General features: G+C 38.7%; 1 protein-coding gene and 1 pseudogene across 1 annotated transcript in view; both read left to right on the forward strand.

Moving 5' to 3' along the window:
• Positions 1-17,849, forward strand: part of GABRA3 (gamma-aminobutyric acid type A receptor subunit alpha3) — a 144,164-nt gene that overhangs the window by 55,272 nt on the left and 71,043 nt on the right. Inside the window, exons 3-4 of the mRNA XM_060086793.1 lie at positions 2,385-2,452; positions 7,803-8,023. Of these exons, the coding sequence (XP_059942776.1) occupies positions 2,385-2,452; positions 7,803-8,023 (289 nt within the window). The remainder of the gene's footprint in view (positions 1-2,384; positions 2,453-7,802; positions 8,024-17,849) is intronic.
• Positions 14,510-14,610, forward strand: LOC132482779 (U6 spliceosomal RNA; annotated as a pseudogene).

Genomic DNA, 17,849 nt, shown 5'->3' on the forward strand with positions numbered 1-17,849 from the left:
GAGAAAAGCCAAAAGAAGAAAAGTCTTAAGGTATTCAGCAAGTCGGGGCAGAGATCCAGAATGCAAGCCTTCCCATCCCACCCAAAGACTCTTCCTTTTCTACCTACAGTGACTCCATTCTCCTCTTAGAGCTAGAGCAGTCTCCTGACTTTATCACCACTATCTCTCTTCTCCTTTTTCTCCTATAGTCTGGGTCCCCTGTTTTGTTTTTGTTTTTGTTTTGGCTGTGCCAAGTGGCATGTAGGATCTTAGTTCTCCAACCAGGGATCGAACCCGCATCCCCTGCAGTGGAAGAACAGAGTCTTAACCACTGGACTGCCAGGGAAGTCCCTGGGTCCCCTGATTTGAATCTGCATAGCTATCTTACAGTTTTATAGTTAAAGTGGTTTAGGAAGTTGTTCTGTGTCTAACTATATCCTGCCTGGAATATTGGATTCAAATGTAATTGTGGTCTCTCCCATTAATTAATTAATTTTGTTTTATGTACTTTGGGGTATGGCAATGTTTCCCCAGCCAATGAATTTGGCAGTGTATCTGAAGAGACAAGTGTTTAGGGGGCATGTTCTGCATTCTGAAGTGTTGTCTCTTGTCCTTGAAGCACAGAAATATCTCTGAGGGAAGACTGTGCTCTAGATGAGAGCCCAAATATTTAAAACACAGCTCTAGCTTCAGAGATGTTATTTGCTGATTAAGCTTGGAAGTAGATTGTGTGTTTTGGTGAATTGACTACAGTGTTGATTATTATTAAATGATACTCATAGTCTCTTTTGAAAATGGAATGTTTGTGGATGTGTACAGTGGCCTTAAGTATACTTTGTGCCTGTGTAGGGGAATAGCGTATTAAGAGCCTAAGAGATGGCTCTGGAAAATGTGAAGTCAATAAGACATAAAGTACATCTGGGCTAGGACGCAGGACTGGATGAATATAGTGAATATGCTATAAATGGAGTACGTGTGTCCATTACCTCTCCATGGGAAAAAAGAAGTAGTGTAATGTATAGCACAGGGAATATAACCAATATTTTACAATAACTTTAAATGGAGCATAATCTATAAAAATGTCAAATCACAATATTGTACCCTTAAAACTAATATAATGTTTTAAATCAACTATACTTCAATTAAAACGGAAATATAAATTTTAATAATTAAAAAAATACTGCCATAGGCTGCAGTAACCAGCCTCATTATAGTATACATATATCAAGTCCTATGTGGGCTTTATTGGTATTAGCTGCACTACTGGTGTGCTCTACCGGGGTCAGGTATGCTGGGCTGGAGTGGATCTTGTTTGAATTTAGCGTAATGATGCAGTGTTTGGTAGGCTGTAGTTGACTTTGCTAAGCTGAGATAGGCTACCCTGTACTGTGAGGTATGCTTGAGTGGGTGAGCTAGTCTGAGCTGCAATGGGGTAAACAGGGCTGACAGAAGGAGGAAAAGAGAAACTTAGCAGTGCAATAACTTCACCTCTCTGAGTATCATTTTCCAACTTGGCAAATATATACGTGATGAGGTTCATCCATTAATACCGAAAATGTTCAGTTAGCACCATCTCAATAACAGACTCCTTTTCTATGTACTGAGGATACAGAGATAACAAAACAGGGACACTGCCCTTCAGGAGCTCTTGGGTTATGTGGCAAGGCAGATGAGTAAATACACAGTTGCAATAGAAAAAAATGCAAAGAGAGTGTATCAGGTGATATCAATCATCTCCAAATCTCAGTCACTTAACCCAACAAAAGTACTTCTCATTGATGCAAAGTCTATTGTGGATCCAGGCAACTCTCCAGTGCCATTGTCCTCCAAGTGTTGGGTCATCATTCCACGCTGTTTCAATCTTATAGTAGCTCCATATTAACATATGTTTCCATGGTGACCATGGCAGGTAGGGTCTTGCGTTGGACATTAATGGTTGCAGCCAGGGAGGGACACATATTACTTCCTCCTACAACCAAAACCAGTCACACATCCCTTCCGTACTTTAAGTAGGAGTACAATCATCCTACATTCCTGAAAGTGGAAAAGGGTTGGCTCTTGGAACATTTGTAACCTACCACAGGTAGGGATAATCCCAGTGTGAGAGCCCAGCATGTGTGAATGTTAGAGATCTCGAAGGGCTCTCACTAAGCTTTGGAGTTTGGAGGTTATGCCGCCATTCTCAATGTTACCTAAAGGGATGGACTTTGTTCCTGTGCCTAGCATATTTTCTGTGAAGAAATAGTACAAGTGAGAGTTTTTTAAGGGGTTTTCCTACGATTGTACCAAGTATCCTTTCTTAGAAGTAACAAGTTCACTATCATTTGGAGTACTACACTGGACTCTCTCTGAGCTAAGGCAACAGTCTTTCATAACACTCTGCTTTTCTACTTTCTTCCAACCAGATGCAGTGACTGAAGTTAAGACTGACATCTACGTGACCAGTTTTGGCCCTGTGTCAGACACTGACATGGTAAGTATAGTTTCTGCAAAGGTAAAAGTGAAAGATGATGCAACAGATCAAAGAAAATAAATTGAGGTTTTCCTGTGGCAGGGCCTTGGAGCTATATTCTAAGGAGAAGTCTTGTCTCATGAATGCCCTACCCTTATCATCCTACATTTAGCTAAATCCATCTTTTGCCCTGCTCTTCCCACCTATTCACATATCAAGCATATATCCCCCACCAGGAGTACCTTTCCCTTCTACAACATATCTTTCAAAATTCAGCTTTTCTCCCTATCCTCAAACTTTGTCTGACCTCACACTTCACATTTCAGTACCACACACATATCAGCACAAATAGGTCATGTGAGGAGTGCACATGGTGGGGACTCTCAGTCTAGCAACTGGTAGTGTCATTCAAGAAGTCCATCCCCCCACCCAAAAAAAGTAGAAGTCCATTCCTTGCAAACAAGCCCTATTCAATGGGGAAGTAGATGGATCATGGTGATGTAAAGTGTTTGGAGGAAGAGTCAAACCTACTAGAAACGGGTCCTTCTACAGATGTGAGGATGAAGAGAGCATCAGAGCAGATTCAAGGAATAGCGTAGTGCACAGCAGAACTAGCAAGGGGATGATTCATGAGCCATCTACAAGGACTCCCCCTTCTCCTACCATTCTCCCTTTCTGCCAAAGCAAGGCATGCAGTGGAGAGTTGAGGCAGGAGACCCTGTCCTAGTGGAGTATCTGATCAATACCTACTTCAGATACCAAATATCGTTATTTGAAAAATTATCATGAAGGGACACAAAGAAGCTATTATCTTCCCAGTAGGTCAGACAGTGATTAGAAGCTCCAAAAAGGTTTGTTGAATGAGTGACTTTGTATTTAAAATCTTAAAATCAGAAAAACTATGTTCAAAAATATGAAATATCCATGCTCACTACATAGAATTTTTTCTTTATCTTCAGTGGGACTACTACTTAGAGGGGACAAAGTTTATTTAGATCTGTTGGGTAACTACAAGCAGTTGTGTAGTGTCATGATAGAGTTTTTTCCTATAGGTAATACAGAGCCATTGAGTGGATTAGACTAGGGCAGTAAAAATATACATGTGTTGTTTTAGAATGATTGATCTGGCAGTCTGTACAGCATGAACTACAAGGGGGAACAGACTGGAGGCTGAGAGTTGGTTTAGGCATGTTGATTTTACATGGCTCTTATTTCAGTCAGGCAAGGTGTAGGAGTCAGTTGGAGAAACAAGCTAATTCTCAGGAGAGGAAGTCATGAGTGGTTGTGATGCCAGGCAGGGGGAAGGTAGAGTCCTGGACTTCGTCTTTTAAGTGTGGAATAAAGAAAGGGATACAGAGATATAGTAAATTCCCTGTGAACTCCTTAAAGGCAAGTACCAAGTACTCCATGGCTTCCCTGGCACTTCAGAGAGTACTTGACACATAGGGAGAGCTTAGTGAGGGACATGTTTGATGTAAGACGGATGGAGGATGTGAGTCTCTCTTAGTGGCAGCAGGAAAGCCTGTATGTCTAGATTACACCCTCTCAACCTGTTGACCATTAATGCCCACAGCTTCAGATCCAGACATGCATTAAAACTGTTGACATTTGCTCATTCAACAAGTACTCCTTAGAGGCTCAACTCTGCATTAAGGGGATCTAGGGAATCCTATATTCAGAGAGCTCATAGTCCATTGGGGATAACCAAACTCACCAGGGAGGTGAAGCTCTCTTTGTATTGCTGGGAATTAGTGATTGATTAAGATATGCATAAGAAAGCAACTGAAGCTACTCTTTGGACACACACACACCCCCCCACACACACATACTCATTCACTCTCACTTATGAATGAACGCCCATAAATATATTCAGACAAAATAAGAAGGTATATACAGAATAAAAACACAGCCTACACACCACCCCAGGCACTCCATAGACACACATGTGCAAACAGATACCCAAATTCAGGGATACTATGGAAACATACACATAACCCCTGGCCAAAGCAGCTCATCTCCCTTCTCTATTCCCACCCAAGCAGACACACATGGGTGTGCAGATGCTCTGGAGACATTTCAAACAATCCAGATGTTTTATCACATCTGAAGTTTCATCTTCCAGTTGCTTGTTTGTTCTTCTCCCTCATGATTAAGCAGAAGCAGCAGAGTGTCTCTTTCCTGATAGGGCAGCCTTTGGTCAAATAAATTTCAGGGTATTTTTAGCTGAACTTCCATTGTGTCACAAGGAACAATAGCCATGATCACTCTGTCTGGGAAACAAATTTCTGGTGTTTAATCAATGAATTTGGTAAAGTTGCAGGATACAAAAGTAATGCACAGAAATCTCTTGTATTCCTATATACTAATGATGAAAAATCTGAAACAGAAATTAAGGAAACACTCCCATTTACCACTGCAACAAAAAGAATAAAATACCTAGGAATAAACCTACCTAGGGAGACAAAAGACCTGTATGCAGAAAACTGTAAGACAGTGATGAAAGAAATTAAAGATGGTACCAACAGATGGAGAGATATACCATGTTCTTGGATTGGAAGAATCAATATTGTGAAAATGACTATACTACCCAAAGCAATCTACAGATTCACTGCAATCCCTATCAAATTACCAATGGCATTTTTTATGGATCTAGAACAAAAAATCTTAAAATTTGTATGGAGACACAAAAGACCACGAATAGCCAAAGCAGTCATGAGGGAAAAAAACGGAGCTGAAGGAATCAGACTCCCTGACTTCAGACTATACTACAAAGCAACAGTAATCAAGACAGTATGGTACTGGCACAAAAACAGAAATATAGATCAATGGGACAAGATAGAAAGCCCAGAGTTAAACCCACGCATCTATGGTCAACTAATCTATGACAAAGGAGGCAGGGAAATACAATGGAGAAAAGACAGTCTCTTCAATAAGTGGTGCTGGGAAAACTGGACAGCTACATGTAAAAGAATGAAATTAGAACACTCCCTATCACCATACACAAAAATAAACTCAAAATGGATTAGAGACTTAAATGTAAGACCAGACACTATAAAACTCCTAGAGGAAAACTTAGGAAGAACACTCTTTGACATAAATCACAGCAAGATCTTTTTTGATCCACCTCCTAGAGTAATGGAAATAAAAACAAAAATAAACAAATGGGACCTAATGAAACTTAAAAGTTTTTGCACAGCAAAGGAAACCATAAATAAGATGAAAAGACAACCCTCAGAATGGGAAAAAATATTTGCAAACGAAGCAACTGACAAAAGATTAATCTACAAACTATATAAACAGCTCCTGCAGCTCAATATTAAAGAAACAAACAGTCCAATCCAAAAATAGGCAGAAGACCTAAATAGACATTTCTCCTAAGAAGACATACAGATGGCCAAGAAGCACATGAAAAGCTGCTCAACATCACTAATTATTAGAGAAATGCAAATCAAAACTACAATGAGGTATCACCTCACACAGTTAGAATGGGCATCATCAGAAAATCTACAAACAACAAATGCTGGAGAGGGTGTGGAGAAAAGGGAACACTCTTGCACTGTTGGTGGGAATGTAAAGTGATACAGCAACTATGGAGAACAGTATGGAGGTTCCTTAAAAAACTAAAAATAGAACTACCGTATGACCCAGCAATCCCACCCCTGGGCATATACCCAGAAGAAACCATAATTCAAAAAGACACATGCACCCCAATGTTCATTGCAGCACTATTTACAATAGCCAGGTCATGGAAGCAACCTAAATGCCCATCAACAGATGAATGGATAAAGAAGATGTGGTACATATATACAATGGAATGTTACTCAGCCATAAAAAGAAACGAAATTGAGCTATTTGTAATGAGGTGGATGGACCTAGAATCTGTCATACAGAGTGAAGTAAGTTAGAAAGAGAAAGACAAATACCATATGCTAACACATATATATGGAATTTAAGAAGAAAAAAAATGTCATGAAGAACCTAGGGGTAAGACAGGAATAAAGACACAGACCTACTAGAGAATGGACTTGAGGATATGGGGAGGGGGAAGGGCAAGCTGTGACAAAGCGAAAGAGAGGCATGGACATATATACACTACCAAACGTAAGGTAGATAGCCAGTGGGAAGCAGCCGCATAGTACAGGGAGATCAGCTCTGTGCTTTGTGACCACCTAGAGGGGTGGGATAGGGAGGGTGGGAGGGAGACGCAAGAGGGAGGGAATATGGCAACATATGTATATGTATAACTGATTCACTTTGTTATGAAGCAGAAACTAACAAAAAAAAAGAGATTGCCTAAAAGTGAAAGTTCCTCTAGTCTCAGCATTCTCAGGTTTTTGTACTATAAATCATTATCCTACCTATTATCTAGTTCCCAAGCTGTTAGCATATATAGTGCCTTTTTGCAGATAAGGAAATGTATCCCCTCTAGACAAATTGCATAAATGTGGCTCCCCTGTGGACCAATTAGGGAAAGTCTCCCTTCCTACAGGCTTCAGCCCTTCATCAGGGTATGCGGTGCCTTGAGCACATGTGCTGCCATCTTTCAAGACTAAACTTTCTTCAAGTTTTTGTCTGCTTTCAATCATTCCTCATTGGTTTCAAATAGTCTGTATATCTATCTAGCTATATATCCATAATTTTTAGTTCAAATTTTATAATTAATAGCTATAGGAAGGTATATCGAAATGATTTAGTCTGCTGTTACCAAAACCTGGAACATTTATTGTAACTTTAATTTATGTTTAGATGAACAGCAATTTTGAAAATGTTCTTCATGTTTATTAGCAATTTTTATCCATTTCATGAATTTTCTGTTCATGTCACTTACCCATTTTTCTATTTGTGTGTTTGTCTTAATCTTATCTGTAAGAGTTCCTTATTTATTGAAGATAATAAGATATTAACTCATTAGACATATTGTTAGAGAATCAAATGAAATGTGTTTTAAAATGTAAGATTTTAGTTTTATGGTAATTGTTATATTGGCCTTTGATGTTCATATGGGGTCATTTAGTAGAAGAGATAAGGTAAGGAGTTTGCTCTTATTAGAGATGCCACTGCATAGAGAAGGGAGCTCTTTCCTTTTCATTAGGCAAAGTCTTGTGTTCAGCTTGCGTGATGTGCAGGGCAGTGTTGGCAGTGATCTTCCTAAGCAAAATCTTGTCAAACATATTATCTATGTACTTACTGATCACCATGACATTTTTTCTCAATCACAATCATTTGCCCTACTTACTAGTAACTACTGTTAATAGACTGCTGCTTCTCTGCATCAGAGGAAATACTGCAAAGTAATTAATATTTGCTAAGGGCACTGTGGGTCCCTACCAGAACTCAACTGAAACATTGTTCTCTCTCTTTTTGTCCTTAGGAGTACACCATTGATGTATTTTTTCGACAGACATGGCATGATGAAAGACTGAAATTTGATGGACCCATGAAGATCCTTCCACTGAATAATCTTCTGGCTAGTAAGATCTGGACCCCTGACACCTTCTTCCACAATGGCAAGAAATCAGTGGCCCATAACATGACCACACCTAACAAGCTGCTCAGACTGGTGGACAATGGAACCCTTCTCTACACCATGAGGTCAGAGAGTGGCGCAGCTCATCTAAAGTATACTGGGGTAGGACCAGGATTGAAATCAGCATGTTTTAAGCTATCCATTGAAAATTCTGTCAAGGTTACAGATTAGAAATGCACATATAGGCATATACTTCCTAACACATTTGCAGGTATGCACACTTGCAGACGTATATATTATAGACACAAGTATAGAGAGTTGGCCAACAGGCACATGAAAAAAATGCTCATCATCACTAATTATTAGAGAAATGCAAATCAAAACCACAGTGAGGTATTACCTCACACCGATAAGAATGGCTATCATTAAAAAGTCTACAAATAATAAGTTCTGGAGAGGGTGTGGAGAAAAGGGAACCCTCCTACACTGTTGGTGGGAATGTAAATTGGTACAGCCACTATGAAGAACAGTATGGAAGTTCCTTAAAAAACTGAAAATAGAGCTAACATATAATGCATCAATCCCACTCCTGGGCATATATCCAGAAAAAACAAAAACTCTAATTTGAAAAGATAATGTGCACCCCAATGTTCATAGCAGCACTATTTATAATAGCCAAGACATGAAAATAATACAAGTACCCATCAATAGATGATTGCTTTAAGAACATGTGATATATATATATATATACATACACACACACACACAATGGAATATTACTCAGCCATAAAAAAGAATGAAATATTGCCATTTGCAGCAGTATGGATGGACCTAGAAAATATCATACTAAGTGAAGTAAGTCAGGCAGAGAAAGACAAATATTATATGCTATCACTTATACATGGAATCTAAAAAATAATACAAATGAATCTCTATACAAAACAGAAATAGACTCACAGACTTAGAAAACAAACTTATGTTTACCAAAAGGGGAAAGGGAAAGGGAGGGGGGAGGGATAAATTAGAAGTGTGGGGTTAACATATACACACTACTATATATAAAATAGATAAACAACAAGGACGTACTGTTATAGCACAAGAAACTATATTCAATATCTTATAATAACCTATAATAGAAAATAATCTGAAATATTTATATGTATATAGGTGTATGTATATAAATATATATATATATAAACGGAATCACTTTGCTGTATACCTGAAACTAACACAATATTGCAAATCAACTATATTTCAATAAAAAATAGAGTTGGCCATATGAACATTTTCAGACACACAGAGATATACATTCACAATGTATAAATGTTTATGCATACTCAGAGACATGTGTAGACCAATACACAGGCATATACATAGTCAAGGGCATTTAAATATGCAGACTTACAGCCATATACACAGGCATGAACACTGTGACAGTCAGAATAGCCTAGGTTTAACTGCAGCAACAAACTATCTGTATGATGCAGAACTGTGAGAATCAAGTGAGATAATGTTAGCTATTTTCTGAAACGTACAATGTTACATATATAAATACAAAATTATAGCAACATATATTTTATGCCATTGTGTGGAAATGCTGGGGAGTTTCATATAAGTGAATTTCCACACAATTTCAGAATATAACTTTTAATATATATATGAATATATATTATATATATAATGTATTTCATACTTTTCTGCTCCCAAAGCATAAAACCATCACAGTTTTATGTTTTTCATGACTCATTATCATTAGAGTTTTTAGGTATGTAAATTTTGCTTTTAAAAGAATAATTTTGAACACATTTCCAGTTCATTAAGATTCTTTGCCCCAACACTAAAAACTTTCTTGGTTCTTGCTGTCAGTTGTCACTTCCTGAAGCTGCCTCCCACATTAATGAGTGATCTTTCGGTACAGGTTCTGTACATTTGTTATTATACACAATGAAACTCAAATAATGCATACCTGGTAAGTATGTGATGAATACATGAAGTGTGCTTCCCTGTATGCTAGTCCTTCATTACTTTAAATTTACTATTGATATGCTTCTGAAAGAATTTGGGAGACAAGAAGATGGCCAAGGAAAAATGGATAGCAAGTCAATTGTTAGAAGTTGAATTAAAGAGGAGGAGCTAAGAGAGTAGAGGGAAGAATGATGGAGAAAAGGGAAGTGGATAGAACTGGGAAGAATAATGTGGAGAGGAGATCAATAAAATTAACATATATATTTATTTTATTGGTCTATTCCCAGAACTTTTATACACATGCACACACAGATGAATCAATAAAGGAGAAATGGGTAGAGGAAAGAGAGGCTATGAGAGGAGAGAAAAAGAGTAGAAAATTTGAGAAGATAAGGCAGAAGATGAAATAAAATAAAAAAGCTAGATATTAGAATATCCTAAAAGAAAAAGGAGAAATTGGAGTAAAGTATGCAGTAAATGGGAAGAAAGAAAAGAAGACATACAGAAGTAGGGAAAGGGACACTTGAGGGAGACAAATTATAGATGGAAGAAAGATTAGTATTTTTCATCCATTCATTTATTCATTCACCAAACATGTTTTAACTTCGTAATACATACATGGCCCTGGACTAGGTTCTGGCTATGCAAACATTAAGAAGATATAGTCTTTGTCCTTAAGACAGTCACAATATAATACGGGGAAAAGGCTAATAGATAACCACAAACAATTAACTGAAATTATAAAGTTATGAGTAATTATGAAAGAATAGAAAAGGGTCATCTAACTCATTCTTCTGGATCAAGTTGAGCAAAGAGTCTCTGGATGAGGCAACACCTAAGTTCCTGATTATTAGTATTGGCATTCATTTTTGCTTTATTAGATAAGTAGAATATAGTCAAGAAAATTGTATGTGGAAAGTGGAGGGAAGAGAGGAAGGACATTCTGGGTAGAGAAAAACAACTGAGCAGTTGCAGGAAATTGAATGGTATATTATAAGCAAGACAATGAGGTGGTCAATTTTTAAAAAATGTTATATATGGCATCCTAGTTACTGTGTAAAGAATGCATTTGTAGGGAACAAGACTGGTAATAGGAAAGCTGGTTAGGAGACAGATTAAGTAGTCTAGATGAGGAGTGGTGAAGTTCTAATTCAGAGCAGTGGATTAAGGTGGAGACGGGGAGATACACTGAGGAAATAGATGGTAAAAACAGCCAATGTCAGAATGAGAGCAAAGAGGAGGAATTAAAGTAGAAGGCACCCAAGTAAAATGGGTGACTGATGGTATTACGAACTGGGGTAGATCATATGAGATTTAGGAAAAATTTAGATAGAATAAATCTGTGAGGTTAATTTTGGACAAGATAAGCTTAAGAAGATTGTAGATTTTCCAGGGACAGAAGTCTAACAGTAGTTGGATATTCAAGTCATAAGATCAGGAGAGAGACACAAGCAAGAGATGTAAAGTTTGGTATTGTCAGTATGGTGGGACAACCATGTGAATGCATATGATCACTTCAGGAAAGTATGTAGAGTGAGAGGCAAATCATGCCAAGCATCCAGTCATGTAGCATCACTATCATTAAAGCAGAAGGGAAGAAAGTGGAACCTATGATGGAGACCGAAAAGGAAAAGAAAGGAAGGTGTTAATAGAACCACTAGTGTGTAGTATCTTGAAAGCTAAGTGTGGTAGTCAATACTGCTACTTCCAATATTTCCAGTTCACTTCCCTCTGGGTATATGTTAGTATTTCACTTCCATAGAGCCTTAAACAAATGAATTGCTTTGGCTAACCAAATGTGAGTGGAAATAACATGTGTGATTTCTGAGGGAGGATGGAAATTTTATTTATTTTTTGTTTTTTTAACATGTACATTTTTTTATTTTCATCTCTGTGCAAAAATTTTGCAGTTAGTGGAATCTATTATAACTGTTTCCATATCAGTGCCTTCTGGAAACACAGTGATCACTCAGGAACCAGAATATTGTTCTTTTTAATTCATAAAATTAAGTATCATTTTACTCAGGGTGAATTTGCAGCACTGGTCATAAAGTTCATTTATCTTTTTTTAAAAAGTATAGTTGATTTACAATGTTGTGTTAGTTTCAGGTGTACAGCAAAGTGATTCAGTTATATATATTTTTTCAGATTCTTTGACATTATAGGTTATTACAGGAGATTGAATATAGTCTCCTGTGCTCTACAGTGGGGCTTGTTGTCTATCTATTTTGTATATAGTAGTATGTATCTGTTAAGGATTAGAAACTTTTAAGAGCCAGTACGTGATTTTCCATGTTCCTCTCCCCCTGGCCACAGTGAGTAGCATTATGCCAGGTGGCCTTGGCTCTATCATTCTGTGTCCCTTATTAAAGATAACATAGAAGAGAACATCCCTCCCACAACCTGAGATAGACAAATAGTGTGAATGAGAAAGAAACCTTTGTGGTTTTAGGACACTGATATTTTAGGATTGTTACTGAATATTGATTGAACACATTTTGGCTAATATATTGAAAGGGTAAAGGGTTTCAAAAAGATGAGAGTGATCAATAATAATAATACAATAATAGCATAATAAGTACAATAGTTGCCATCAATATAGTACTTACAATGTGCCAGGCATTTTTATAACCATTCTACTTTTATGATCTTCACAACAAGTCTATGAGATAGATACAATTATTCCAACTTTACAGGTGAGGAATCTGAGACACAGAGTGAGTAACATTTTCTAAGATCACCTAGGTAGTAAATGGTCGAGGATTCATACTCTGACAGTTTGGCTGCAATTTTATGCTCTTTACTATTACTTATACATCTTTACAATATTGTTGGCTATTACAAAGATATCTACTAATATAGAGAATTGAAAGTATGTATTAGGTTTGGTAACATGGAAAACACTGGTGTTCTTCACGTACACTCTTTCAATGGAGTGATTAGTGCAATGAGTTTTTATGAGTTGGCGTAGAGGTAGTGGAGATAGTGAACATAGAAAATACTTTCTGGGAACTTGCTTGAAAATGAAAGGGATGGGTATATAATAGATATATTCAGGGGTAAAGGAAATAGTTATTTTTTTTGAATGGAGAGACTGGCACATATTTGTGAGATAGTTGAAAGGGGCTAGTAGAAAGGCAAAGATTGAAGATACAGTAGAAATAGGGTTTTTCTGACATCAGGTTCCCAGAGAAAGCTGTCAGGAGATGGTATCCAAACTACAGGGAAAGATTTGCTTGTAAAGGAAGAGGGATACCTATTCTGACACTGCATGGAAAGACAAGAAATTAGACATAAATGTTGAAAAGGAGGTGGGGAGGATAGGACAGAGTAGAAGTCTGAATAGTTATAATGTATGAAGGAGAATTTGAAGAGACTAGAGCATAAGTGGAGGAATAGGTAGAAGAGAGAAATACTTGTAATAAAGTGCATAAAGAGAAGAGTTTGAAGAGGAGATGACAGTGTACACAACTGTGGAAATAATGGAGTGGAGTAGATATAAACAGAAGAGAGGATGTATGGAATGAGGTGGTTGGAGGGAAGAGTGATGGGCAGAAAAGGAACACATAGAGACTGAGAATAATAGAGGGAAAGAAACAGAATGAATGAGGAGAACAGGATAGTGGAGAAACTGAATAATAAAAGGAAAAGAGAATAGAGGATAGGTTTAAGTTTTGGAGGAGGAATAGAAGAGAGAAGAAAGGAGATGGGAGGATGGGAATGTTGAAATATGAAGAAGAGAGGATGCAGACTGAGGAGGGCAGAAGATTAGTCACCTGAAAATAGAGTTGGATGAATAGGAAGATGACCATTAGGTCCTTCATTCTAGTCTGAATTGGACAAGAAAGTGGAGTTCAATAAGATAGAAGTCTATGCAGAATGCCCTTGTGCTTATTCTGAAGGACAGAACAGAGGAGGTACAGAAGTTCAGAAGCATGATGAAGATATTGGTTCCCTTACACAGTAAATGCTTCACTGTTGACCCAGGAAGGTGGATCCAGAGGGAAACCTAGGTTCAAAACTTAAAATAAGAGCTTGACTCTATTTATCACCCCATAATTTATTTGTCTAGTGACCTTTTGCAAGACACAAATTATCTGCTTTCTCATTTTGATAATAATGTGGCTGCTGCCTGTCTTGTAGACACATGAAGAGCACAAATTGGATAAGGTCTGAAGAATACTTAGAATTTTTCAGGAAATGTCATTCTACAGCATTCCTCTCATTATTTTTACCGTTAAAAATAGTATCTGGGGGCTTCCCTGGTGGCGCAGTGGTTGAGGGTCCGCCTGCCGATGCAGGGGACACGGGTTCATGCCCCGGTCCGGGAAGATCCCACATGCCGTGGAGCGGCTGGGCCCGTGAGCCATGGCTGCTGAGCCTGCGTGTCCGGAGCCCGTGCTCTGCAACGGGAGAGGCCACAGCAGTGAGAGGCCTGCATACTGCAAAAAAAAAAAAAGAAAGAAAGAAAAGAAATAGTATCTGGATTCCATAGGAAAATTAAAGAAGGACAACTTTTTAGAAAAATCTAACCAAGCATTGCATGGCTACATAACTAGGACACTTTAGAATCAAGCCTTCCCTTGCTTCATCTTGCGACCTCAAGACAACCATAAAAATGCAGGCCAAAGCTCATTACCTGCTGTTTGCTTCAGCAGCACACATAGTAAAATTGAAACAATACAGAAAAGATGAACAGAGTCCAGGTCAAGATGATATACACATTTATGAGGTATTTTCCATTTTTTCAGACATGGATATAGGGAACTTTATTTCTATTAATGACATCTTATTAATGAATATATGGGGAAATACGTTCATTGTTGTGTTCTTTATAATTATTATATATAGATGTTGCATAATATATAATACAATTTTAAAAAGTTCCAGTGATTATTTGAATAGGAGGGAAAAGTACTTATTGAATTTAGCTAGATTTTAACTCATTCACTTGAATCATTCATTCAACATACTTATGAGTGCTATTATGTTTAAGGCTTTGGGATATATGCTGAACTACAGAGATAAATAAGACACAGCTCATGCTCTTAGTGACTTTACTGTCTAGTAGTTAAAGAAAACATATGCACAGATAGCTGCACAATAATATAAAAGTCCTTAAATAGAGGCAGGTACAAAATGTGATGGAATTACAGGGTAAAAAGCATCTAAAATCATGTGGAGACACCAAAGAAAGTTGTGAAAAGGAGATAATACTTATCCTGTATCTTGAATTTTAAAGGAAATATAGGTAACTATTAAACAGGTGAGGGACAGGGTGAGGTATAGGAGGGTATTCCAGGCAGGGAAAATAGCACACACAAATGCAGGTATTTATGAATTGACAACATGCATCAGAAAATTCATGTCTCTTGTTAGAACTTTTATTTGTTAATTCTTCCAAAAATAGTTCTTGAGGGCTTAATCAGACCCAAAGAGTATTCTGGGCACTAGGGATAAAGTGGTAGGCAAAAGTAGATGTGGTTTCTGCTCTCATATAACTACATTCTATTGGGGAAAACAGTTAAACCATGATGAAAATGTGGAATATGTGCTATGATCAGGGAAGCACAGAGTGAAATATGCTTTATGAGCATATGCTATCTGAGCATCTAGCAGGGACAATGAAGTGAGTCTATGGGGAATATCTACAATGAATTCCAGAGGAAATAACTTTTAAACTGCAACTTAAAAGATGTGTAGAAGTAAATTATAATAAAAGATAGGGAAGAAATGTTCCAGAGAGAGAGAGAGTACAGCAGATACGAAGGCCAGAAGAATGAGCAGGGGAGGTAGTGATGTTACAATAAAGAAACTTAAAAAAAAGTTCATTGTGACTGAACTGTCACCTAATGCAATTGTGTGTGCCCAACACACAGTGAGGCCAAACAAACCAAACCATTGGAATTTTGTGCAGATAAAGGTTTACTGCAGGACCAAGCAAGAAGAATGGGTGACTCATGCTCAAAAAACCCAAGTCTCCCCATTCCGTTGGTTTTGGGGGAGAAGTTTTTATAGGCAAAATTTGGGGTGATAGTTGTGGGATGTGTGACTTTTTTCTAATTAGTTGGTGGTAAGGTAACAGGGCAGTGCTCTAAGAATCTTGTGCTTAGCCTGAAGTTGACATCCTCTACCTGGGTGGGGGCCTTAGTTCCTGCAGAACTCAAAGGTACTGTTATGTATATGCCTTGAGGAGGAACCAGGACCCTGCCCCATGGCTGCACTATTGTTTTTTGACTGCTCATCCTTTGTTTTTGCATTCCCTTACTTTCCTAAATAGAAAATGTTTGAATCTGCCCTTTGGAAATCAGGGAAGGTCTGGGAGGCTGAAGCCTTTTTCCTACAAACAAGAAGCAAGGGACAGGGAGGGGCTTTTGTACCCAGGAGGATCCCACAGGGTCCTGCTTGGTTTCAGGACCACAAAGTAAAGTGCAGGTAAGTGGCCTGGGGTAAAGAAGGGTGCTTATGAGCTATGCTGGCATAAAAATGATAGGGATCCATTGAAGAGTTTCTTCCAAAAGAATGGTACAAACAGTTTTGCATTTTAGAAAGATCACTCTGGGAACAGTATGGAAGGTAGATTGGAGGAAGACAAGATGAAGGTAAGGTGCCCAGTTACATGAGCTATAAATTCTAATAATAATATTAATAACAACTACTATGTATTGGACACCTACCATGTGACAGATACTTTATGTAAAACATCTCTAATCTTAACAAAACTATTTAATATAGGTATTATTATCCCTATTTAGCTGATCCAGAAAGTAAAGCTTAAAAACTAAAAATGATTTGCCCAAGATGACACAGTTATTAAGCAAATGCAGATCTGTCTGTGTTCAAGCTACTCCTTTTTCCACTAAATAAGGTTTTTAAGTATATGGTTATACTATATTTTCAAAAGGTAGCAATAATGGTATTTTGTGCCTGATTGGAAATTGGTGGGAGTAAGGATGATGATTGGTGGGGGATTGTATGAGTACTTCCTGTAAATAAAGAAGTCCCCTGGGGTAATGGAAGTACTAAGGGTTGGGAAAAATAATCTAAATGTTAACATCCCCATTGAATGTAGAGGAGTAAGTAAGCATTTGGAAAATGGCAGTGATAAAGAAAGAGGGGTAGTGGAAAAATTTCTGTGTGACCGATGAGTGATAATAGTCTGGAAGTGATACAGAATGTATTTATCCAGTAGTTACAGGGAAGCATTATTGACTTTATTAAAAAGTGAGCAACATGATCAGATCATTTGTGTTAACACAAGTTGCTGAACCCAAAAATGTATGATAGTTCAAACATGACAGATTAAGAAGGTAGATTCTGACATCCAGACTTCCGGGTAAGATGGCGGAAGAGTAAGACGCGGAGATCACCTTCCTCCCCACAGATACACCAGAAATACAGCTACACGTGCAACAACTCCTACAGAACACCTACTGAACGCTGGCAGAAGACCCCAGACCTCCCAAAAGGCAAGAAACTCCCCACATACCTGGGTAGGGCAAAGCAGAGAGATTCCCGCACAGAGGAGCGGTGCCGAGCGGCACTCACAAGCCCGAGAGGCTTGTCTGCTCCCCCGCCAGGGCGAGCGGCGCTGGAGCTGAGGCTCGGGCTTCGGTCAGAGCGCAGGGAGAGGACTGGGACTGGCGGCGAGAACTCAGCCTGAAGGGGGCTAATGTGCCACAGCTAGCCGGGAGGGAGTCCGGGAAAACTCTGGAGCTGCCGAAGAGGCAGGAGACTTTTTCTTCCCTCTTGGTTTCCTGGTGCGCGAGGAGAGGGGATTAAGAGCGCCGCGTAAAGGAGCTCCAGAGACGGGCGCGAGTCGCGGCTGAAAGCGCGGAGCCCAGAGACGGGCGTGGGACGCTGGGGCTGCTGCTGCCGCCGCCAAGAAGCCTGTGTGTGAGCGCAGGACACTGTCCACACCGCCCTTCCGGGAGCCTGTGCAGCCTGCCACTGCCGGGGTCCCGGGATCCAGGGGCGGCTTCCCTG

The sequence above is a fragment of the Mesoplodon densirostris genome, chromosome X (assembly GCF_025265405.1).
Source record: "Mesoplodon densirostris isolate mMesDen1 chromosome X, mMesDen1 primary haplotype, whole genome shotgun sequence".
NCBI classification, from domain to species: domain Eukaryota; kingdom Metazoa; phylum Chordata; class Mammalia; order Artiodactyla; family Ziphiidae; genus Mesoplodon; species Mesoplodon densirostris.